Raw genomic sequence first — 24,513 nt, forward strand, 5'->3', positions numbered from 1 at the left:
AGCCAACCAGGGCCAGGTGAGAATCCTGGCCACAGGAACCTTCATTTTATCCACAGACAGCTAAGTAAAAGGACAGCCCGATGGGATGGTGTGTTGATAGCCATCCTTGTAGTGTGCAGTGGGAACACAGAGCAGAGGCACTCACCCCAGCATGGGGTGGCAGGAAGGGATTCCTGAAGGAGGGTGAAGGAAAGTGTTTCAGGCAGAGAGAATGGCATGTGCAAAGGAATGAGGGTATGCTGAATTTGGAAAACTGCAAATAACCAGGCTTGCCAAGCATAGATTGCATGTGGGGGTGATAGCGTATGACCATCTTTATGGCAAATAGCCCCCCTTTTCCTATCTTCTCCCCTACTCAGCACCTGCCCCAAACTATGTCAATTCTTCAATTCTTCTAAGTCACAGACATCTCTCACAAATGTCTGTATGGAGGATAAAGATAATCACTGATACATACGGTATTGTAATTTGGTCAGATTGTTCTTCTCCCCCAAACTCAGTCGGACCAGCTGCATGGAGTTCAGTAGGCATTTTGATTGGGAGAGTAATCATTTGGGACGAGAAGCCTTCTGCCGGGTCAGGCAACACTAAGGTGCACAAGTTGGGTTTAAGAAGAAATTCAGGAGGATGTAAGGAAGAGAAGCAGAAAGAGGAATGAGAAGGGGATCTATTTAGTTGTTTAAATTTTTTTCTAAGTCCAAAGTTATACCAAGGAAGGAGGGAACACCTCCAGCTGTGCTTTGTATGGTGGTAACCAGACTAATAATGCTTCGGTTCAGCTACATCATGAGTTAAATGTGGTTTGGGGGCTGACTTGGGAATCTAATTTCTATCATTTAAATTTTTTTCCTGTTTATCAACAACTAACATACACATAAATTTTTGGAAAATAGCCTGTTTGTAAACTAGTGACTGCACAAACGTACACACACACACACACACACACACACACACACACACACAGTGAAAGTTTTTGTCTTTCGATGTTAAGTGAAACTAATGTTTAATCTAATAGAAGCTGTGTCTCTATTAACATTGATGTTCATACAAGTAGAATACAGTTGTAAGAGTGACCCAAGAATCTACAAAGGCCTAAAGTATCTGATAGCAAATTACAAAATAAATATTAAACTCACTTCGACATTATTTTAACAATATCATATTATCTCATAGTTTAATCTTGATGTGTCTGTAATCAATGTGAGTATATTCCCTTGTATTCTTTTTTCTCTTAATGTTTTTTATACACACATTTCCAAGACATTGTTCACATGTTAAATTTATAGTAGCACATCATTAGTATACCATAGAGAATATTTATGGGATTTTTTTGTATATTTATTTATACATTCATTCAACAAACATTCCAGGCATCATGCTAGGTAGTAAGTATAATCCTAAATGATGATGATGATGGTGGTAATTATATAGTTTTGTTCTCAAGTTGCTTAATTTTATAGCATTTTTATATATTATCATATTGGCATAGAAGTCTTATTTTTACACTGACAAAACACAACATTAATACTTTAGCACCTGGGATGAAGTCTTTCTTAAAAGGAGGGCTCGCTTTACAATGACAGTAGTGGTGCAGAGCATGATAGAAGGAAACATGGTAAAGTGTCCCTGACTTACGATGGTTTGGCTTTACAGTGGTGTGGAAGTGATAAACATTCAGTAGAAACTGTGCCTCAAATGTTGAATTTTGAACTTTTCCCTGGCTAGGGATGTCATCATTTCTCGTGATATGGGGCAGGGATGTGAGCCACAGCCCCCTCATCTGCCGCATGATCAAGAGTATAAACAGCCAGTACACTGACAGCCATTCTGTACCCAGACAACCATGCTGTTTTTCACTTTTAATATAGTATTCCATCAGTTACATGAGATACTTAACACTTTATTATAAAATAGGCTTTGTATAAGATGATTTTGCCCAACTGTAAGCAAATGTAAGAGTACTGAGCACATTTAAGCTAAGGTATGACTTTTCAGTGGGTTGAGTATATTAAATGCATTTTCAATTTAAGATATTTTCAGTTTACAGTGAGATTATTGGAACATAATCCCCATTGTAAATCGAGGAAGATCTGTGTATTTTCAGGTTCAGACCCCTCTGCTCTTGAGTGAAGCAGTTGCTTTCGCCTGTTCTGATTATCTTTCCCTTTCATAGACTTAATCTCACTTGTTTTAGATCAGTATCCCCCTTTCTGTAAAAGGGAGGATAATTATGGAGACCATTGAAGGAATGTGCTACTTACATGGAGAAGGTATAATACACAAGGACCTGAAGCCTCAAAATATACTCGTTGATGATGACTTTCACATTAAGGTAAATAATAATCTAAAGGCTTCTAAAAGATTGGGGTACTTTCAGTTCTAATTCTCTACTGTAACTCCAGTTTTGTACATGGTAAACACTAAAGAAAGACCTAGCCCAACTAATAACTGGTGATGGTTGTGCCAAAAGACTCTACCAAGAATTGAAAAGGATACAGACTTAATGGCATTTTTATTTTTATTTATTCATTTACTTTGATCTGCATTTTTTTAAATCAGATTCCTTTTGAAAATTCTTTCCATTGAAGTAAAGAGAACAGGGAAAGAGAATTTTCTTCTGTTTACTTAAGAGCAAGATTTAACATCATATCTAATTGGCTTTGGCAGCAGGATTCCAAGTACAAGAATCTGAAAGGGGAAGTAAGATTTGGGGGCAGGACTCAGGAACTGCTTACCCCAGCTTCTCTCTATTAGAAGATTTTGCTTCTGATACTTTGTTCTTCTCTTGGATGGATTTTTATTCCTATGTCTTTAAAGGAAGTTTCCTTCTTCACATTAATAACTTACCTCTTCTGTTCTGGAATCTCTGAATTTTAGATAATCACTTGCCAGAATTCACCCCCAAATGCTTGGAATCCTAGGGGCAAAAGTGAAACTGTCACCTTTGATTTCTTAACTGTCCTATTCTGTCATTTTACCCAGCCACCTCCCTCTTTGTCTTGTGTCTGACCTTGGTATTTTTCTCTCTGCTTTCTTGTCTATTTTTCCCCTCCTTCCTATCCCATTTTCTCTTAGGTTCAGGCTAGCAACTCAAAACAACTAGACTACAGTCCTTATCCTCAATATGTCTTTGGAATCCTGGAAACACATCCATGGGCTTCTGGATACCATCTGGGAAAATAGAAGGTGCAGTATCTGGTCACTGTCCGCTACCCAAATCTGAGAAGACAATAACTTTTTTCCCCCCAGCTCTAGGAATGGTTGAAGAATATATGCAGAGTAAGTGAGGAATTAGGATAAATATGTCCTGTTGTTGTTCACGTCAGAAATGTCTTCTGCTTTTCCTCTCCACTCCCCACCCCTTACTTCCAACAGCAAATCCCTTGGTTATATTGCATAAGAACTGAGATCCCAGAATTTCAAGTAGACATTTCTTAGGGGAGATATTTCAAATGGCTTAGGAAACACAAAGTTTCTGTGATTCTGTTTTAAACTTACCTAGTGCAACCATTTCTGGAAAATTCACTGTGCCTCACGTCTATTGGATAAGCCCCAGATGTAAAGACAAATCTGATTAGCTTGTAGCCTTCACAGAACAATCCCATTGGTCTGATCTCTTGCAGATAGCTGATCTTGGTGTTACTTCCTTTAAGACGTGGAATAAACTGACCAAGGAGGAACACAATGAGCAGAGGAAAATCAACAGTACCTTTAAGGAGAATGGCTGCACCCTCCATTACATGGCCCCCGAGCATCTGAATGATGTCAATGCAAAGCCCTCAAAGAAATCAGATGTGTACAGCTTTGCCATAGTACTTTGGGCAATATTTGCAAATAAGGAGCCATATGAAAGTAAGACATTTATGAGAGAGTGGGATTTGGGTATTAATCAAAATCATTAAATGAAATAATGGACTTCATGGAAGTCAGTTAAAATTTATAATTGTTTGTTCCTTTAATGTCTGTCTTGCCCTCTGCACTGTAAGCTCCACAAGGGCTGGGACCATGTCTGATTTATTCACTACTATTTCTCTAGTACCTACACTCACAGTGCCTGCAACATAGTAGGTGCGTAGTGAATTTTTGTTGAATGAAGGTGTAATCTCAGATTAGGAATCAGGGGTCACAGGACAAATAGGTGCCATGATAATGCATCGAAGCTTGGGAGGGGCTCTGAAATTCCAGGATTCTTCCTGGACAGGAAAGCTTGCTTCTGCTTATTGAGGACTTGCCCTTTTGTACTACAGAGCATATACTTCATACTTTCATTCATTAACTTACTCCTTCATTCAAGAATTATTTCTTTTCAGTACTTACAGTAGACCCTTTAATTGGAACTGAGAATAGAAAGATGAGAAAGACATGGTTCATGCAGGAGAACAAATACATACATAGTCATTCTTCAGTTTGTTAAGTGCCTAAATTAACGGGCATTTTCCTATCTATTCTTCTTGGCTGTTTATCAGATTTCACGGTTTAATGATCACCTGTTGGCTGAAGCCTCTCAAGCCTCTTATCTCCAGCCCTGGCATGAATGTCCACTTGTCTATTAGATCTATCACATATATCAGAGGAGCCCCAAATCAACATTCCCCCCACATGCACTCATTTTTCACATATGCTCCTTGTGTTGCTTTGCTATTCTTGTGTTCAGAAAATGACATCACCATCCATCTTTCCAGAGCACCTGGCCCAAAACCTCAGTTATCCCAGACTTAACCTTTCCCCTCATCTCCAATCAGAAATCAAAACCTATGAACTCAAGGTATATCTGTGATTCAAGATACATCTTGAATCCCTCTGCATCTGTCTATCTCCACCAGACACTGTTTAGTTCATGCCTTCTGTATTTCTGCTGCAGGGCCCTCCTGCAGCCTGCCATGCACACTGCACCCAACCTGGCCATCTTAAAAGGCAAATATGAGCATCTGTGGCATCCTTCCAAGACTCTTCATAGTCTTAAGGATAAAGTTCAAACTCCTCAGAAGAGAATACAAGGCCCTTTCTGGTTTGGCTTTTGCATCTCTCTGTAGCCTCTCCCTATTCCTTAATTCTTTGCTTAGTCAATATGCCCAGTTATACTGAACCAGGCATAATTTCTGGGATATATTATGATGTTGGGACCTTCCAATCTATTTATATACTGCTTTCCTAGCCTAGAATCTCCTTCTTAGTTCTTGCTAATTTTTGTGGACTCAACAAAGCTTTCTCTGACCTTCTAATCATTGTTGTGTTACCAGAACTTCTTGTACTTACTTTTTCAATAGCAATTATCACTTTATTTTAAGTCATTCTTAAATTGAGCTCTTTAAAGGCAAGAGCTGTACCATATTTGTCTTTGTGTTAAAATCTGGGGTATACCATTGGGTTTATTCACATGTTTCATTTGTTCTACCAGGAGGCAGCTTTGTTGTGAATTCTCTCTTTCATCTGCAGAAATTAAAAGATTGTTTGATCATCTCACAGTAGAATATGTCAGCTTCTTGCCACAGAGTGATTCTGCTCCTACCAGATGAAGCAGCTCACCAAAAGCATTCCCTAGGCAGAGAGATTAGTGGCATTGTCCAAGTTCTGCCGCCTCCCTGCCTGAGAGGAGCAGGACCTGAAACAATGTCTCAACTTAAGCTCCTCTTTGCTTTATAGATGCCATCTGTGAGCATCAGTTGATGATATGCATTAAGTCTGGGAACAGGCCAGATGTGGACGACATCACTGAGTACTGCCCGAGGGAGATTATCAGCATCATGAAGCAATGCTGGGAGGCGAATCCAGAACTTCGGCCAACATTTGCTGGTAAGAGCATCTTTTATGATTGTGTGTGATTACCTGTGAGGCGCTTTTCCTAATAAGATGTTGTCAGGAAGTTGCTTTGAGTTTTCAGAAAACTGAGTTCCATTTGTGATTTCTTTAGATTTCAGACATTTTGTTCAATGAAAAGATGCCATTCCTCCCAAAGCATGAAGGCACATATGGTTCTCTGGTTCCTTTTTTTAAAAATAGTTAACTTTAAAAATCATGTTAAAATATACATAACACATAACTTACCATCTTAACCCTTTTTAATTGTACGGTGCTATGGCATTAAGTACACGTACAGTGTTGTGCAGCCATCACCCCCATCCATCTCTGGAACATTTTCATCTTCCCAAACTGACACTATGGACCCATTAAATATTAACTGTCCATCCCCTTCCCCCAGCCTCTGGAATCCCCCCTTCTACGTTCTGTCTCTATGAATGTCTCTACTCCAGGGACCTCAAGTCAGTGGAATCATCCAATACTTGCCTTCTGTGACTGGCTTATTTCACTGAGCATAAATAATGTCCTTGAGATTCATCCATGTTGTAGCCTGTGTCAGGATTTCCTTCCTTTTTATTCCATCGTATGTATGTACCACATTTTGTTTATCCATTCATCTGTTGATGGACACATGGGTTGTCTCCACTGGCTTCCTTGTTTCTAGACTTCTTATATACTTTTTTTCCTCTCTTGTGTAGCTGGTGTCTTTGGAAATGTCTGTTGTCATTTATTGGGCCTGTAGTAGAGGAAGAAGGAAAGGGCCATGAATGTTTGTCACATCACTCCACCTCTTCCCATTCCCCTGTACTACCTAGATTCTCGCTAAGAAGGAAATCAGGTGAAGAAAACTAAATAGTAGAAAGGCACTTAGGAACAGAAAAGTATTTTGCTCTCATTTTTCTGCTATGAGAAAACAGAAATAAAGCCCTGCCTATCTCTACCACTAAAGGATTAGAGGGGTACTTTGATTCAGTTGCCTGTTTTCTTACTCAAGTTTGTCAGCCTGAATCTTCTCCTGGCTTGGCTTCTTCTCTTCTCTCATGCCTTGTACATTTTTTTAAATTAAAATTCCTATTTTGAGATAATTGTAGATTTACATACAACTATAAGAAATAACACGGAGGCATCCATATAGCTTTTACCTAGTTTTCCCAAATGGTAACATCTGGCCATACTACAGTACTGTGTCACAGCAGGGGCGCTGACATTGATACAGTCAGATACAGAGCCTCTCCATCACCACACGGTGACCTGTGTTCCTCTCTTATAGCTACACCCACTTCCTTCCCCAGCCCGACCCCTTCCTTTATTTCTGGCAACCACTAATCTCTTCTCCATTTCTATAATTTTGTCATTTCATGTATGTTACATAAATGGAATTATAAAATGCCTTTTAGGTTGGCTTTTTGCCACCCGACACAGCTCTCTGGAGATTCATCCAGGTGGTTGTGTGTGATAATGGTCTTCCCTTTTATTACTGAGTAGTATTCCGTGGTGTAGATGGACTGTAGGTTGTTTATTCACTACTTTAAGAAATCTGGTTTGTTCCTGGTTTTGGCTCTTAGGACTAAAGCTATTGTAAATATTTGTTACAGGTTTTTGTGTGAATATAAGTCTGTGTTTTTTGGGAATAAAAGCCCAGAAGTGAAATAGCTAGTTTCATATTTAGTTTTTTCTTTTTCTTTTCCTTTTTTAAAGAATTTGCCCCAAAATCTTACAACCACAGACTATTTACTGTTAAAAGAACATATGGAATGTGAACAGTCCCCAGGAATGGGTTGTTCTAATTTATCTGAATTCTCTCAGACTGTTCAAGTTCAGTTGGACAATATCCACCATATCATAGATAAGCTTTCACAAATGCCTAAGGTGCCTAACTGGTTTTCTTGGTTTCACTGGAGATGGCTGGTAATTACAGGTATGCTTTGGTTACATAACTGTACTCCTATTATGTCAATGAGTGTGCAGAATTTAATTAGTAGTTTAAAACCTATACATGCTGAAGTTACTCTACAAGAAGATATGTCAAAGAAATAATCAATCTTCCCATGTTTTCTGCTGCCTGCTACTTCTATAGCTTTTCTTCTTCCTTCCTAATTACAACCCTTAAATAGAATTTGTGCCACATATCGAACTTACTGAGTATCATAATTCTTCCAAGTGGTAAAGACACCTGAAGACAAATGCTGGGCATAGAAGCCACAGGGCATAAATATGCAAAGAAGTAAAAAGCTAACCTTTTCAAACAATAAGGCTTCTCTCTCACTTACCAACTTCACATTTCCATGTATGGCCCCAGAAGATGACTGGTTAGCCAGAGACGGGTAAGATTCCTCAAGGGAGGAACAACCTAAGACAGGCACAGTCGCAGGGGGGCCATCAGGTGAGAAATTGGGGATCAACAGAGGTGAGGCTTAGAACCTCACCCCCCTCCTGTTCTGAGAGAAATCTTCTGCATATGTGGATGTTTTATTGCCCTTGTCTAGCTTGGATTAACACATAGTCTACAGGCACACACCTGATCATCTACATTTGCTCTCTTACAACACTAAACTGTGTTTTCTACCTTTATCTCGTATCTACCTACCACTTCAGCATTTTATTAAAAATAATAATAATAAAGAGAGAAATGTGGTATCCACATATAAATCAAGTATAAAAATAAAATGAATATTCATATTTGAACTGACTGTTTATAGTTCATAATGCATGAGCAAAACCGAAAGTTTCTGTGATGACTGCCCCTGTACTGTTCACCATGTAACTTATTCACTATGTAAGAATTTGTTCTACATGTAAGAACTTGTTCGTTATGCATCAGAAGATTGGAGACTGACGAAAATTAGGCTTGGGGTGGATTAATGATTGTGCATTGAACATTGACCCCGCTATACAGAATTTTATTGTTTTTAACCATTTGATCAATAAATATGAGAGATGCCCTCACAAAAAAAATATATATATATATAAACACACTTCCAATTGTAAAATAAATAAGTAACCGGGATGTAATGTATAGCATAAGGAATATAGTCAAAATATTATTAACAACTTGGTATGGTGATAGCTGGTACCTAGAATTATCATGTATATAAATGTTGAATCACTGTGTTGTACACCTGAAACTAATGTAATACTGTGTGTCAACTACCCTTCAATAAAAAATAATTATCCGGAAAAAGAAAAAAAAGAAGAATTTGCCACTGTTTTTCAGAGTGGCTATACCATTTTGTATTCCCACCAGCATGTAGGCATGTAAGGCTTTCTCATTTCTCTGCATCCTTGCCACTAATTAGGTATTGCTACTTTTCATTTTAGCCATTCCGATAGGTAAGTAGTGACACCTCATTGTGGTTTTAATTTGTGTTTTTCTTATAGCTAATAATGTTGAGTGTCTTTTCATGTGCTTATTTACCATCTACATGGTTTCTCTGGTGAAATGTTCTTTTTTTTTTTTTTGATAATTATTTTTTATTGAAGGGTAGTTGATGCACAGTATTACATTACATTAGTTTCAAGTGTACAACACAGTGATAAAACATTTATATACATAATTCTAGGTTCCAGCTATCACCCTACCAAGCTGTTACAATATCTTGACTATATTCCTTATGCTATACATTACATCCCGGTTACTTATTTATTTTACCATTGGAAGTCTGTCTTTTTTTTTTTTTTTTTTTTTTTGTGAGGGCATCTCTCATATTTATTGATCAAATGGTTGTTAACGACAATAAAATTCTGTATAGGGGAGTCAATGCTCAATGCACAATCATTAATCCACCCCAAGCCTAATTTTCGTCAGTCTCCAATCTTCTGAGGCATAACAAACAAGTTCTTACATGGAGAACAAATTCTTACATAATGAATAAGTTACATAGTGAACAGTACAAGGGCAGTCATCACAGAAACTTTCGGTTTTGCTCATGCGTTATGAACTATAAACAGTCAGTTCAAATATGAATACTCATTTGGTTTTTATACTTGATTTATATGTGGATACCACATTTCTCTCTTTATTATTATTATTTTTAATAAAATGCTGAAGTGGTAGGTAGATACAAGATAAAGGTAGAAAACATAGTTTAGTGTTGTAAGAGAGCAAATGTAGATGATCAGGTGTGTGCCTGTAGACTATGTGTTAATCCAAGCTAGACGAGGGCAATAAAACATCCACGTATGCAGAAGATTTCTCTCAGAACGGGGGGTGAGGTTCTAAGCCTCACCTCTGTTGATCCCCAATTTCTCACCTGATGACCCCCCTGCGACTGTGCCTGTCTTAGGTTGTTCCTCCCTTGAGGAATCTTACCCGTCTCTGGCTAACGAGTCATCTTCCGGGGCCATACAGGGAAATGTAAAGTTGGTAAGTGAGAGAGAAGCCTTATTGTTTGAAATGGTTAGCTTTTTATTTCTTTGCATATTTATGCCCTGTGGCTTCTATGCCCAGCATTTGTCTTGAGGTATCTTTACCACTTGGAAGAATTATGACACTCGGTAAATTTGATATGAGGCACGAATTCTATTTAAGGGTTGTAATTAGGAAGGAAGAAGAAAAGCTATAGAAGTAGCAGGCGGAAGAAAACATGGGAAGATTGATTATTTCTTTGACATATCTTCTTGTAGAGTAACTTCAGCATGTGTAGGTTTTAAGCTACTACTTAAATTGCGCACACACATTAACATAATAGGAGTATAGTTACATAACCAAAGCATACCTGTAATTACCAGCCATCTACAGTGAAACCAAGAAAACCAGTTAGGCACCTTAGGCATTTGTGAAAACTTATCTATGATATGGTGGATATTGTCCAACTGAACTTGAACAGTCTGAGAGAAATCAGACAAATTAAAACAACCCATTCCTGGGGAATGTTCACATCCCTTATTCTTTTAACAGTAAATAGTCTGTAGTTGTAAGATTTTGGAGCGCTACAATTTGTACTTCTCCTAATTCTTGGTTGAGTTCCAACAGTATAGATCCAGTCAAATTTGTCGTTTTACTGTATGCACAGGCCAGCTTAGATATCTCCTTCATTCCCATGGCAAGTCCAGGAGCTGGTGGAATGAGTGCATCTACAGCTGTAGCAGTGCGTGGATCTTTGTTGAGGTTTTTTGATGATCATCTTCTGGCATGAGTCTTCCAGAGAGTGCAGATGTTGGAAGTTCTCTTTCATATCGTATCTTAGTTCATTTTCGGGGTAGCCCAATTAGGCTTTGATCCTCTGTATAAACACAAACAGACCCTTTGCCTACACTTTTATATGCCCTTTATACCCTTGTGTAGAACTCATTGGAGGTTACCACACAGGAACTGCCCTTTTTTTTGTTTTGTTTTGTTTTGTTTTGTTTTGTTTTGTTTTTGGTATCACTAATCTACACTTACATGACGAATATTATGTTTACTAGGCTCTCCCCTATACCAGGTCCCGCCTATAAACCCCTTTACAGTCACTGTCCATCAGCAGAGCAAAATGTTGTAGAATCACTACTTGCCTTCTCTGTGTTGTACAGCCCTCCCTTTTCTCCAACCCCCCATACATGCTAATCTTAATACCACCCTACTTCTCCCCCCACTTCTCCCTCCCTACCCACCCATTCTCCCCAGTCCATTTCCCTTTGGTACCTGTTAGTCCATTCTTGAGTTCTGTGATTCTGGTGCTGTTTTCTTCCTTCAGTTTTTCCTTTGTTCTTATATTCCACAGATAAGTGAAATCATTTGGTATTTCTCTTTCTCCGCTTGGCTTGTTTCACTGAGCATAATACCCTCCAGCTCCATCCATGTTGCTGCAAATGGTTGGATTTGCCCTTTTCTTATGGCTGAGTAGTATTCCATTGTGTATGTGTACCAGATCTTCTTTATCCATTTATCTATCGATGGACATTCAGGTTGCTTCCAATTCTTGGCTATTGTAAATAGTGCTGCGATAAACATAGGGTGCACTGATCTTTCTCATACTTGATTGCTGCATTCTTAGGGTAAATTCCTAGGAGTGCAATTCCTGGGTCAAATGGTAAGTCTGTTTTGAGCATTTTGATGTACCTCCATACTGCTTTCCACAATGGTTGAACTAACTTACATTCCCACCAGCAGTGTAGGAGGGTTCCCCTTTCTCCACAGCCTCGCCAACATTTGTTGTTCTCTGTCTTTTGGATGGCAGCCATCCTTACTGGTGTGAGGTGATACCTCATTGTAGTTTTAATTTGCATTTCTCTGATACTTAGTGATGTGGAGCATCTTTTCACGTGTCTGTTGGCCATCTGTATTTCTTTTTTGGAGAACTGTCTGTTCAGTTCCTCTGCCCATTTTTTAATTGGGTTATTTGTTTTTTGTTTGTTGAGGTGTGTGAGCTCTTTATATATTCTGGACGTCAAGCCTTTATCGGATGTGTCATTTTCAAATATATTCTCCCACACTGTAGGGATCCTTTTTGTTCTATTGATGGTGTCTTTTGCTGTACAGAAGCTTTTCAGCTTAATATAGTCCCACTTACTCATTTTTGCTGTTGTTTTCCTTGCTTGGGGAGATATGTTCAAGAAGAGGTCACTCATGTTTATGTCTAAGAGGTTTTTGCCTATGTTTTCTTCCAAGAGATTAATGGTTTCATGACTTACATTCAGGTCTTTGATCCATTTTGAGTTTACTTTTGTATATGGGGTTAGACAATGGTCCAGTTTCATTCTCCTACATGTAGCTGTCCAGTTTTGCCAGCACCATCTGTTGAAGAGACTGTCATTTCACCATTGTATGTCCATGGTTCCTTTATCAAATATTAATTGACCATATATGTCTGGGTTAATGTCTGGATTCTCTAGTCTGTTCCATTGGTCTGTGGCTCTGCTCTTGTGCCAGTACCAAATTGTCTTGATTACTATGGCTTTGTAGTAGAGCTTGAAGTTGGGTGTGAGATCCCCCCTACTTTATTCTTCTTTCTCAGGATTGCTTTGGCTGTTCGGGGTCTTTGGTGTTTCCATATGAATTTTTGAATTATTTGTTCCAGTTCATTGAAGAATGTTGCTGGTAGTTTCATAGGGATTGCATCAAATCTGTATATTGCTTTGGGCAGGATGGCCATTTTGACGATATTAATTCTTCCTTGCCACGAGCATGGGATGAGTTTGCATCTGTTAGTGTCCCCTTTAATTTCTCTTAAGAGTGACTTGTAGTTTTCAGAGTATAAGTCTTTCACTTCTTTGGTTAGGTTTATTCCTAGGTATTTTATTTTTTTTGATGCAATTGTGAATGGAGTTGTTTTCCTGATTTCTCTTTCTGTTGGTTCATTGTTAGTATATAGGAAAGCCACAGATTTCTGTGTGTTGATTTTGTATCCTGCAACTTTGCTGTATTCCGATATCAGTTCTAGTAGTTTTGGGGTGGAGTCTTTAGGGTTTTTTATGTACAGTATCATGTCATCTGCAAATAGTGACAGTTTAACTTCTTCTTTACCAATCTGGATTCCTTGTATTTCTTTGTTTTGTCCGATTGCCGTGGCTAGGACCTCCAGTACTATGTTAAATAACAGTGGAGAGAGTGGGCATCCCTGTCTAGTTCCCGATCTCAGAGGAAATGCTTTCAGCTTCTCGCTGTTCAGTATAATGTTGGCTGTGGGTTTATCATATATGGCCTTTATTGTGTTGAGGTACTTGCCCTCTATTCCCATTTTGCTGAGAGTTTTTATCATGAATGGATGTTGAACTTTGTCAAATGCTTTTTCAGCATCTATGGAGATGATCATGTGGTTTTTGTCTTTCTTTTTGTTGATGTGGTGGATGATGTTGATGGACTTTTGAATGTTGTACCATCCTTGCATCCCTCGGATGAATCCCACTTGGTCATGGTGTATGATCCTTTTGATGTATTTTTGAATTCGGTTTGCTAATATTTTGTTGAGTATTTTTGCATCTACGTTCATCAGGGATATTGGTCTGTAGTTTTCTTTTTTGGTGGGGTCTTTGCCTGGTTTTGGTATTAGGGTGATGTTAGCTTCATAGAATGAGTTTGGGAATATCCCCTCCTCCTCTATTTATTGGAAAACTCTAAGGAGAATGGGTATTATGTCTTCCCTGTATGTCTGATAAAATTCCGAGGTAAATCCATCTGGCCCGGGGGTTTTTTTTTTTGGTAGTTTTTTTGATTACCACTTCAATTTTGTTGCTGGTAATTGGTCTGTTTAGATTTTCTGTTTCTTTCTGGGTCAATCGTGGAAGGTTGTATTTTTCTAGGAAGTTGTCCATTTCTCCTCGGTTTCCCAGCTTGTTAGCATATAGGTTTTCATAGTATTCTCCAATAATTCTTTGTATTTCTGTGGGGTCCGTCGTGATTTTTCCTTTCTTGTTTCTGATACTGTTGATTTGTGTTGACTCTCTTTTCTTCTTAATAAGTCTGGCTAGAGGCTTATCTATTTTGTTTATTCTCTCGAAGAACCAGCTCTTGGTTTCATTGATTTTTGCTATTGTTTTATTCTTCTCAATTTTATTTATTTCTTCTCTGATCTTTATTATGTCCCTCCTTCTGCTGACCTTAGGCCTCATCTGTTCTTCTTTTTCCAATTTCGATAATTGTGACATTAGACCATTCATTTGGGATTGTTGTTCCTTTTTTAAATATGCTTGGATTGCTATATACTTTCCTCTTAAGACTGCTTTTGCTGCGTCCCACAGAAGTTGGGGCTTAGTGTTGTTGTTGTCATTTGTTTCCATATATTGCTGGATCTCCATTTTGATTTGGTCATTGATCCATTGATTATTTAGGAGCGTGTTGTTAAGCCTCCATGTGTTTGTGAGCCTCTTTGCTTTCTTTGTACAGTTTATTTCTAGTTTTATGCCTTTGTGGTCTGAAAAGTTGGTTGGTAGGATTTCAATCTTTTGGAATTTTCTGAGGCTCTTTTTGTGGCCTAGTATGTGGTCTATTCTGGACAATGTTCCATGTGCACTTGAGAAGAATGTATATCCTGTTGCTTTTGGATGTAGAGTTCTATAGATGTCTATTAGGTCCATCTGCTCTACTGTGTTGTTCAGTGCTTCCGTGTCCTTACTTATTTTCTGCCCAGTGGATCTATCCTTTGGGGTGAGTGGTGTGTTGAAGTCTCCTAGAATGAATGCATTGCAGTCTATATCCCCATTTAGTTCTGTTCGTATTTGTTTCACATATGCTGGTGCTCCTGTGTTGGGTGCATATATATTTACAATGGTTATATCCTCTAGTTTGACTGAGCCCTTTATCATTATGTAGTGTCCTTCTTTGTCTCTTGTTACTTTCTTTGGTTTGAAGTCTATTTTGTCTGATATTAGTACTGCAACCCCTGCTTTCTTTCACTGTTGTTTGCTTGAAATATGTTTTTCCTTCCCTTGACTTTTAGTCTGTGCATGTCTTTGGGTTTGAGGTGAGTTTCTTGTAAGCAGCATATAGATGGGTCTTGTTTTTTTATCCATTCTGTTACTCTGTGTCTTTGATTGGTGCATTCAACCCATTAACATTTAGGGTGACTATTGAAAGATATGTACTTATTGCCATTGCAGGCTTTAAATTCGTGGTTACCAAAGGTTCAAGGTTAGCCTCTTTAGTATCTTACTGCCTAACTTAGCTCGCTTATTGAGCTGTTATATACACTGTCTGGAGATTCTTTTCTTCTCTCCCTTCTTATTCCTCCTCCTCGATTCTTCATATGTTGGGTGTTTTGTGCTGTGCTCTTTCTAGGAGTGCTCCCATCTAGAGCAGTCCCTGTAAGATGTTCTATAGAGGTGGTTTGTGGAAAGCAAATTCCCTCAGCTTTTGTTTGTCTGGGAATTGTTTAATCCCACAGTCATATTTGAATGATAGTCGTGCTGGATACAGTATCCTTGGTTCAAGGCCCTTCTGTTTCATTGTATTAAATATATCATGCCATTCTCTTCTGGCCTGTAGGGTTTCTGTCGAGAAGTCTGATGTTAGCCTGATGTGTTTTCCTTTGTAGGTGACCTTCGTTCTTTCTCTAGCTCCTTTTAAAACTCTTTCCTTGTCCTTGATCTTTGCCATTTTAATTATTATGTGTCTTGGTGTTGTCCTCCTTGGATCCTTTCTGTTGGGGGTTCTGTGTATTTCCGTGGTCTGTTCGATTATTTCCTCCCCCAGTTTGGGGAAGTTTTCAGCAATTATTTCTTCTAAGATACTTTCCATCTCTTTTCCTCTCTCTTCTTCTTCTGGAACCCCTATAATACGGATATTGGTCCTTTTTGATTGGTCACACAGTTCTCTTAACATTGTTTCATTCCTGGAGATCCTTTTATCTCTCTCTATGTCAGCTTCTATGCGTTTCTGTTCTCTGGTTTCAATTCCATCCATGGCCTCTTGCGTCCTATCCATTCTGCTTATAAACCCTTCCATAGTTTGTTTCATTTCTGCGATCTCCTTTCTGGCATCTGTGATCTCCCTCCGGACTTCATCCCATTTCTCTTGCGTATTTCTCTCCATCTCTGTCAGCATGTTTATGATTCTTATTTTGAATTCTTTGTCAGGAAGACTGCTTAGGTCTGTCTCCTTCTCTGGTGTTGTCTCTGTGATCTTTGTCTGCCTGTAGCTTTGCCTTTTCATGGTGATAGGAATAGTCTGCAGAGCTGGGACGTGTGACGGCTGGAAGGACTTCCCTTCTTGTTGGTTTGTGGCCCTCCTCTCCTGGGAGAACAGCGGCCTCTAGTGGCTTGTGCTGGGCAGCTGCGCGCAGACAGGGTTTCTGCTTCCTGCCGGGCTGCTATGGAGTTAATCTCCGCTGTTGCTGTGGGCGTGGCCTGGCTCGGGCAGCTACTCCAAAATGGTGGAGTCGCGTTGGAGCAGGAGCTGCTGGGAGGCTATTTATCTCCGTAAGGGGCCTCCCTGCTCCCTGCAGCCCAGGGGTTAGGGTGCCCAGAGATCCCCGGATTCCCTACCTCTGGATTAAGTGACCCGCCCTGCCCCTTTAAGACTTCCAAAAAGCACCCGCCAAATCAAAACAACGACCACCAAAAAAAAAAAAAAAAAGAAAAAAAATTTTAAATTAAAAAAAAAAAAAATTTTTTTTTAATTAAAAAAAAAAGGTGGTCGCTTGTTTTTCGTTATTCTCCGGTACCAGCCTCAGGCTTCTGCTCACCAGTCTTGCTGCCCTGTTTCCCTAGTATTGGTGTCTCTATCCCTTTAAGACTACCAAAAAGCGCTCGCCAAAACAAAACAGCAAAAAAGCAAAAAAAAAAAAATTAAAAAAAATGGGCGCTCGCTTTTCTGGTGTCCTCCTGCGCCAGGCCACTGGTGCGCGCTCACTGGTCTTGCTGCCCTGTTTCCCTGGTATTGGGGTCCCTATCCCCTTAAGACTTCCAAAAAGCGCTCGCCAAAACAAAACAGCAGAAAAGCAAAAAAAAAATGGTCACGTGCTTTTCTTACGTCCTCCGACTCCCGGCCTCCAGTGCCTGCTCACTGTTCTTGCTGCCCTGTTTCCCAGTATCGAGCGCCCTGCACTCTGGCCCGGATGGCTGGGGCTGGGTGCTCGGCAGTCCTGGGCTCCGTCTCCCTCCCGCTCTGCCTGCTCTTCTCCCGCCGGGAGCTGGGGGGAGGGGCGCTCGGCTCCCACGGGGCCGGGGCTTGTATCTTACCCCCTTCGCGAGGCGCTGGGTTCTCTCAGGTGCGGATGTGGTCTGGATATTGTCCTGTGTCCTCTGGTCTTTATTCTAGGAAGGGTTGTCTTTGTTATATTTTCATAGATATGTGTTGTTTTGGGAGGAGATTTCCACTGCTCTACTCACGCCACCATCTTCCGCCCCTGTCTGGTGAAATGTTCTTTATGTCTTTTGACTGTTTTCCAATTGGATTGCCTGTATTTATCTGTTGAATTTTGAGTATTTATGTATTTTACATAGTATTCCTTCATCGGATATGTAGTTTGCAGATATTTTCTCCCAATCTTTAACTTGTTTTTTCATTCCCATAAGATCTTTCACAGAGTGTAAGTTTTTTGTTTTGATGAAATCTAATTTGTTAATTTTTCCTTTTATGGATTGTGCTTCTGGTGTGAAGTCTAAGATGACTGTCAGGATTAGATCCCAAAGATTTATTTCTGTGTTTTGTTTTAAAATTCTTACAGTTTTACCTTTAAGTCTGTATTAAGTCCATTTTTTTCTTTGATCTTAAAGGAAAATATTACTAACAGAAGAACAATAGTACAAAACTAAATATTTAGTTGTCTTTCTTGCCAGTTAATTTTATTTTAATCTCATTGGAAAAATACCATGGTCGATTTTAATTTTTGTATGAGACATGAGACGTAGGTTGAAGTTCATTTTTTTGCCTGTGAATAGCTACTTGTTTCAGTACCATTTATTGAAAGGCTATCTTCAATTCAAGCCTTTTCTTCTTTGTCAGAAATCAGTTTGGATGTTTCTGTGGGTTCTCTGTTCTGGTCCATTATCTATGATTAGATATTAATGGAAGAATAATGATTCTTCCATTAATACCCACCGTCTGAATTATAGTAGTGATATAATAAGTCTTAAATTTGAGTAGACTGATTCCTCCCATTTTTTTTTCCTTTTTAAAATTCTTTTAGCAACTCTAGTTCCTTTGTCTTTCCATATAAAATTTAGAAAATCTTGTCTATATCTAAAAAAAGATCTTACTGGGATTTTGATAGGAATTGTGTTAAATCTATATATCCATTTGGAGAGAATTGGCATCTACTATGTTGAGTCTTCTAATCTATGAACACAGTATACCTCTCCATTTATTTAGATCTTTGATTTCTGTTATCAGTGTTGTGTAATTTTCAGCATAAAGTCCTATGTATGTATTTCTCTCTTTTGTTGAGCAATTATATGTAGTTTGTATTTTTAATTTAGGTGTCTATTTGTTCACCTCTAGAATTTAGTTGATATTTTTAATGTTAATTTTGTATCCTGTGACATTGTAGAACTCACTTATTAGTCCTAGGAGTTTATTTGGAGTTTTTTTTTTATTTCACCTCTAAATAAGGACAGTTTTATTTCTTCCTTTCTGATCTGTATCACTTTTATTACCTTTTCTTGCTCTGTGGTACTGATTAGAATTTCCAGCATTATCTTGAATAAGAGCAGTGAGAACAGATATCCTTACCTTGTCCTCCTTCTTAAGGGAAAGCATTCAGACTTTTACCACAAAGCAGTATGTTAGCTGTAGGTATTTGGTAGATACTCTTTGTCAATTGAGGAAGTTTACAGTATCTGTTCCTACTTTTCTGAAAATTTATTGTGAATGGGTTTTGAATTTTTGTTAAATGTTTTTTCTGTATCAGTTTGTATGGTCACGTGACTTCTCTTCTGAATCTGTTAATATGATGGATTGCATCAATTGATTTTGAATACTGAACCAGGCTCACATTCTAGAAATAAAACTCATTTGGTCATGGTGTATAATTGTTTTTATATACTACTGCATTTCATTGGCTAATATTGTGTTAAGACTTTTTGCATGTATATTCATGAGGATATTGGTCTGTAGTTTTCTGCTTTTTATTAACTTTGTCTGGTTTTGATGTCAGGGTCAATAAAAGTTTGATAGAATTCTCCCATGAAACCATCTGGGTATGGAAATTTCTTTTTTAGAAGTATGTAAGTTATAAAGTCAATTTCCTTAAGAGTTATAGGGCTATTCAGATACTCTGTTTTATATCATTTAAGATGTCAAATTTATGTTTTGGGGATTTTTTTTTGTAGTACATATATTTTTTATTAAGGTATCATTGATATAGTCTTATGAAGGTTTCACATGAGCAACATTATGGTTATTACATTCACCCATATTATCAAGTCCACCCCCACACCCCATTGCAGTCACTGTCCATCAGTGTAGTAAGATGCTATAGAGTCGCTACTTGTCTTCTCTGTGCTATACTGCCTTCCCCGTGACTCCCCTACATTATGTGTGCTAATCATAATACCCTTTAATCCCCTTCTCCCCCCATCTCCACCCACCCTCCCCACCCCCTTTCCCTTTGGTGACCGTTAGTCCCTTCTTGGAGTCTGTGAGTCTGCTGCTGTTTTGTTCCTTCAGTTTTGCTTTGTTGTTATACTCCACAAATGAGGGAAATCATGCGGTACTGTCTTACTCTGCCTGGCTTATTTCACTGAGCATAATACTCTCCAACTTCATCCATATTGTTGCAAATGGTAGGATTTGCTTTCTTCATATGGCTGAATTTTTATTTTACTGCTTTGTCTATAGATTAAGGTAAATAATTAAGAGATAATAGATTACTAATATTTAAATTTTATTTTAGAAAATACTTAAGAAATTTAAAAAACTATTTTTTATAGGCATTGAAGAAAAATTTAGGCCTTTCTATGAAAATCAATTAGAAGAAATAGTAGAAAAGGATGTGACAAGCTTAAAGGTATGTAATATGGTAGGTACTCAAAATGTTAACATATTAAAGCATGCATATTATCAATCATGAAAAACAAAGCAATATAATTGGTTATTGAGATTTGAAGTAAGCTAGCTTGGTAACTACATAAAACAAAATTAATAATTTTATGCAGCTATTATCAAGTTGGCATGGTCTCCATGAAAGAAAATATGTACAGGCATACCTTGGAGATATTGCAGGTTCAGTTCTAGACCACTGCAATAAAGTGAATATTGCAATAAAGTTAGTTAAATGAATTTTTTTGGTTTCCTGACGCATATATGAAAGTTATGTTTATACTATACTGTAGTCTATTAAGTGTGCAATAGCATTATGTCTAAAAAAACAATGTATATACCTTAATTTAAAAATACTTTATTGCTAAAAAAAAATGCTATCCCTCATCTGAGATTTCATTGACTCATGATTTTTTTGCTGGTAGAGGCCCCATGTTAATGGCTGCTGATTGATCAGGGTGGTGGTTGCTGAAGGTTGGGGTGGCTGTGGCAATTAAAGCAAGACAACAGTGAAGTTTGCCATGTCAATTGACTCTAGCTTTCATGACCAATTTCTCTGTAGCATGAGATGCTGTTTGATAGCATTTCACCCTGAGTAGAACTTTCAAAACTGGGGTCCATCCTCTCAAACCCTGCCACTACATTATCAACTTAAGTTTTTGTAATATGCTAATTGCTATGTTGCTGTTTCAACAGTCTTCACAGCATTCTTCGCCAGGTGTAGATTCCATCTCAAGAAGCCACTTTCTTTGCTCATCTAAAAGAAGTAACTTCTTGTCCATTCAAGTTCTATCATGAGATTACAACAATTCAATCGCATCTTTAGGCTCCATTTCTAAATCTAGGACTCTTCATATTTCTACCACATCTCTAGCTACTTCCATTGAAGCCTTGAACCCCTCAAATCATCTGTGATGGCTGGAATTAATTCTTCCAAACTGCTGTGAATGTTGATATTTTGACCTCTTCCCATGAATCATGAATGTTCTTAATAGCACCTAGAATGCTGAATCTTTTCCAGAAGGTTTCTAGTAGATTCATCAGAGGAATCACTGTCTATGGCAGCTATACCTTATAAAATGTGTTTCTTAAATAATATGACTTAAATTTGAGATTACTCCTTACAGAATGAATGTTGTGTTAGCAGGCATGAAAACAACATTAATTTGTCTGTCAGCATCAGAGCTTTTGGGTTGGCCAGCTGCATTGTCAAGAAGCAGTAATATTTTGAAAGGAAGTTTTTTTTCAGAGCAGTAGGTCTCAACAGTGGGCTTAAAATACTCGGTAAACCATGTTGTAAACAGATGTGCCGCCATCCAGGCTTTGTTGTGTCATTTATAAAGCACAGGAAGAGTAGATTCAGCAAATTCTTAAGGGCCCTAGGATTTTCAGAATGGTGAATGAGCTTTGACTTCAACTGAAAGTCACCAGCTGTATTAGCTCCTAGCAGGAAAGTCAGCCTGTCCTTTGAAGCATTGAAGCCAGGCATTGACTTCTCCTTTCTAGGTAGGAAAGCCCTAGATGGCACCTTCTTCTAATATAAGGTTGTTTCATCTACATTGAAAATCTAGTATTAAATGTAGCCACCTTCATGAGTTATCTTAACTAGATATTCTGGATAACTTGATGCAGCTTCTACGTCAGCACTTGCTGTTTTCTGTTACTTTTCAGGTACTTTTCAGGTACTTTTCTGTTATGGAGACAGCTTTTTTTCCCTCAGCCTCATGAACCAGCCTCTTCTAGGAGGTTCAGACATTTCGTCTGTAGCTTCCTCACCTCTCGTAGCCTTCGTGGAATTGCAGAGTGTTAGGACCTTGCTCTGGATTAGTCTTTGGCTTAAGGGAATGTTATGGCCAATTTGATCTTCTAGCCAGACCACTGCAACTTCCTCCATATCAGTAATAATGCTATTCTGCTCTCTTATCATTTATGTGTTCACGGAAATAGCACTTTTAATTTCCTTCAAGAACTTTTCCTTTGCATTCACAACTTGGCTAACTGTGGCACAGTGGCCTAGCTTTTGGCCTGTCTCAGCTTTTTACATGCTTCCCTTACTAAGCTTAATTATTTCTAGCTTTTGATTTAAAGTGAGAGATGTGTGCCTCTTCCTTTCACTTGAACACTTAAAGGCCATTGTAGGGTTATTAGTTGGCCTAATTTCGATGTGTGTCTCAGGGAATAGTGATGTCGGGGTTCTTGTTTGCAGAGCCGAAGAATGAGCTTCACAAACAGTCAAGGTAGGAGAGCAAGGTACAGGCTTTTTATTTAGAGATAAAGTGAAAGGACAGAGCTCCCGGCTCACGCCAGGAGGGGACATGAGAGGCCCTAGTGGTGCGTTGTCTAGGGGGTTTTATAGGCAGCTGAGGATTTTTCAAGAACATGAAAAAAACTTAGGGGTGTGGACTTGTTAAGTGGTCCCTGAATATTTATAATTAACTTAACACAAGCAACTTCCTCTGATGATTTCTCCCTGCGATACCAGCATCTTGGTCTGGGGGCATATGAAACAAGCCCAAGGTGGGCTGAGGTATTGTTTGCTAAAGAGTAAGTTAAGAATTTCTAACGTCTTAACTTCCTGGGTGTTAAAAGGCAATCTCATCTTTTAAGATGGAATTCTTCCTGCCTTTTACCATGTCATCTACAGCTGGGTCTGCATGCTAAGTTAGTCGCTCAGTTTGCAGAATTACCTCATCAGATCTGAAGGAGGAAAGACAGCACACAGGCCTGGGCCTTTTAGCATGCTAAAGTGAACCTTACACATGGTTACAACTGATTAGCATAATAAAACATGAGCTACTCTTCTTTATCTGGGGAACATTAACTGATCTCACTGAAGACTGATTCTAGAGCTGAATGTTTAACATAGAATTTTAGTAGGGGGGTTTCCTTGCATGTAGTTACATTGCTCTGACTGCAAATATCCCGCCCTGCCCCCTCCGGAGGCCCTCACCCTACTCTGACTACATCCACGGTCCCTGTCTCACTAGGGAGGAGAGAGACATGGGAACAGCCAGTTGGTGGAGCAGACAGCACATGCATTTATTAAGTTTGCCATCTTATATAATCTTGGTTCCCCAAAACAGTTACAATAGTAACATTAAAGATCACTGAACATAAATCACCATGACAAATATAATAGTTATGAGGAAGTTTGAAATATTGTGAGAATTACATAGAGACACAAAATAATCAAATATTGTTGGAAAAGTGGTACCAGTAGACTTGCTTGGTGCACAATTGCCACAAACCTTCAATTTATTAAAAAAAAACAGTATCTGTGAAGTGCAATAAAATGAAATAGAAGGAAATGAGGTATGCCTATTGTAACTCCAGGGAGAAAATCCCGGGGCAAAATACCTTTGAATCTGAAATCAGTCAAAGGGAGAAATAAAGTGGGAGAAACCTGTTTATTGTTTACAAGCAGTCATCCACTTCTGCTCGCCTGTGTCTCTTGCAACCTGGCTGCAGAAAAAGGAACCCCACCCAGCCTCTCTGGCCCAGACAAGCTCTGCTTGCCCTTGTAATTACCTATTGATATGGAGATGGACTCTGCACCCCTTGGGAACACCTATCAATATGGAGATGTGCTAAGGCCAGGTGAGAGATTCTGGAAATACTGCAGTTTTACCCACACCTGTATAGCAATGAGAAAACAAAAGCACAACATCTTAGAAGAGAATGGAAAGTATCAGGGGTGAATCACTCATTTTGAGGAATTCTTGAAAGATAGAAAGCCCACAGAATTATATCTGTCCAGACACATAACAGGGAAAAAAATCTAACTTAAAACATAATGCTGAAGAAGCAGTGTGTTCTTATTAGACAGAACAATAGTATAACTCTTTTCATGTTGCCAGACCTGATTCCAGTGTGTGTATGTGTTTGTGTCGGGGCGTCAGGGGGTGGGGGGTATCATCCAACACACACCACCAAGCAATTCTGGAACACCAGGAGGGTGTCCAAGAGCTCAGCTCAATTCTGCTGCTATCCTCCCAGAGACAGCACCAGAATTCCTAGGTGAAGGCCTCCCTCCTGCAAGACTGCCCTCTACCAACCATTCCAAGCACCTGTGTTTCTAACCATCCAGCTACAGATTGGCGGGTCCAACAACCTCCCCCTTTGGTTCAATTAGTTTGCTAGAGCGACTCATAGAACTCAGGAAAACACTTAGGTTTACCAGTTTAATAAAGGATACAGGTTAACAGCCACATGAAGTGGTACATAGGGCAAGGTCCCAAATAAAGAAACTTCTATCATTGTGGAGCTTGGGGCCTGGTTCAGTGGCACATGGGAGCTTTCTGGTTTCCCAAGCATGGAAG

The 24,513-nt window shown here is 38.9% G+C and overlaps 1 protein-coding gene across 3 annotated transcripts in view; it reads left to right on the forward strand.

Annotated features, from left to right (window-relative positions):
• Positions 1-24,513, forward strand: part of RIPK1 (receptor interacting serine/threonine kinase 1) — a 60,635-nt gene that overhangs the window by 13,314 nt on the left and 22,808 nt on the right. For all 3 annotated transcript variants that reach the window (XM_036888769.2, XM_036888771.2, XM_036888772.2), the window contains exons 4-7: positions 2,195-2,332; positions 3,624-3,852; positions 5,644-5,793; positions 20,086-20,162. In XM_036888769.2, coding sequence (XP_036744664.2) covers positions 2,195-2,332; positions 3,624-3,852; positions 5,644-5,793; positions 20,086-20,162 — 594 coding nt within the window. The remainder of the gene's footprint in view (positions 1-2,194; positions 2,333-3,623; positions 3,853-5,643; positions 5,794-20,085; positions 20,163-24,513) is intronic.

This window comes from Manis pentadactyla, chromosome 16 (assembly GCF_030020395.1).
Source record: "Manis pentadactyla isolate mManPen7 chromosome 16, mManPen7.hap1, whole genome shotgun sequence".
In the NCBI taxonomy this organism is placed as follows: Eukaryota; Metazoa; Chordata; class Mammalia; order Pholidota; family Manidae; genus Manis; species Manis pentadactyla.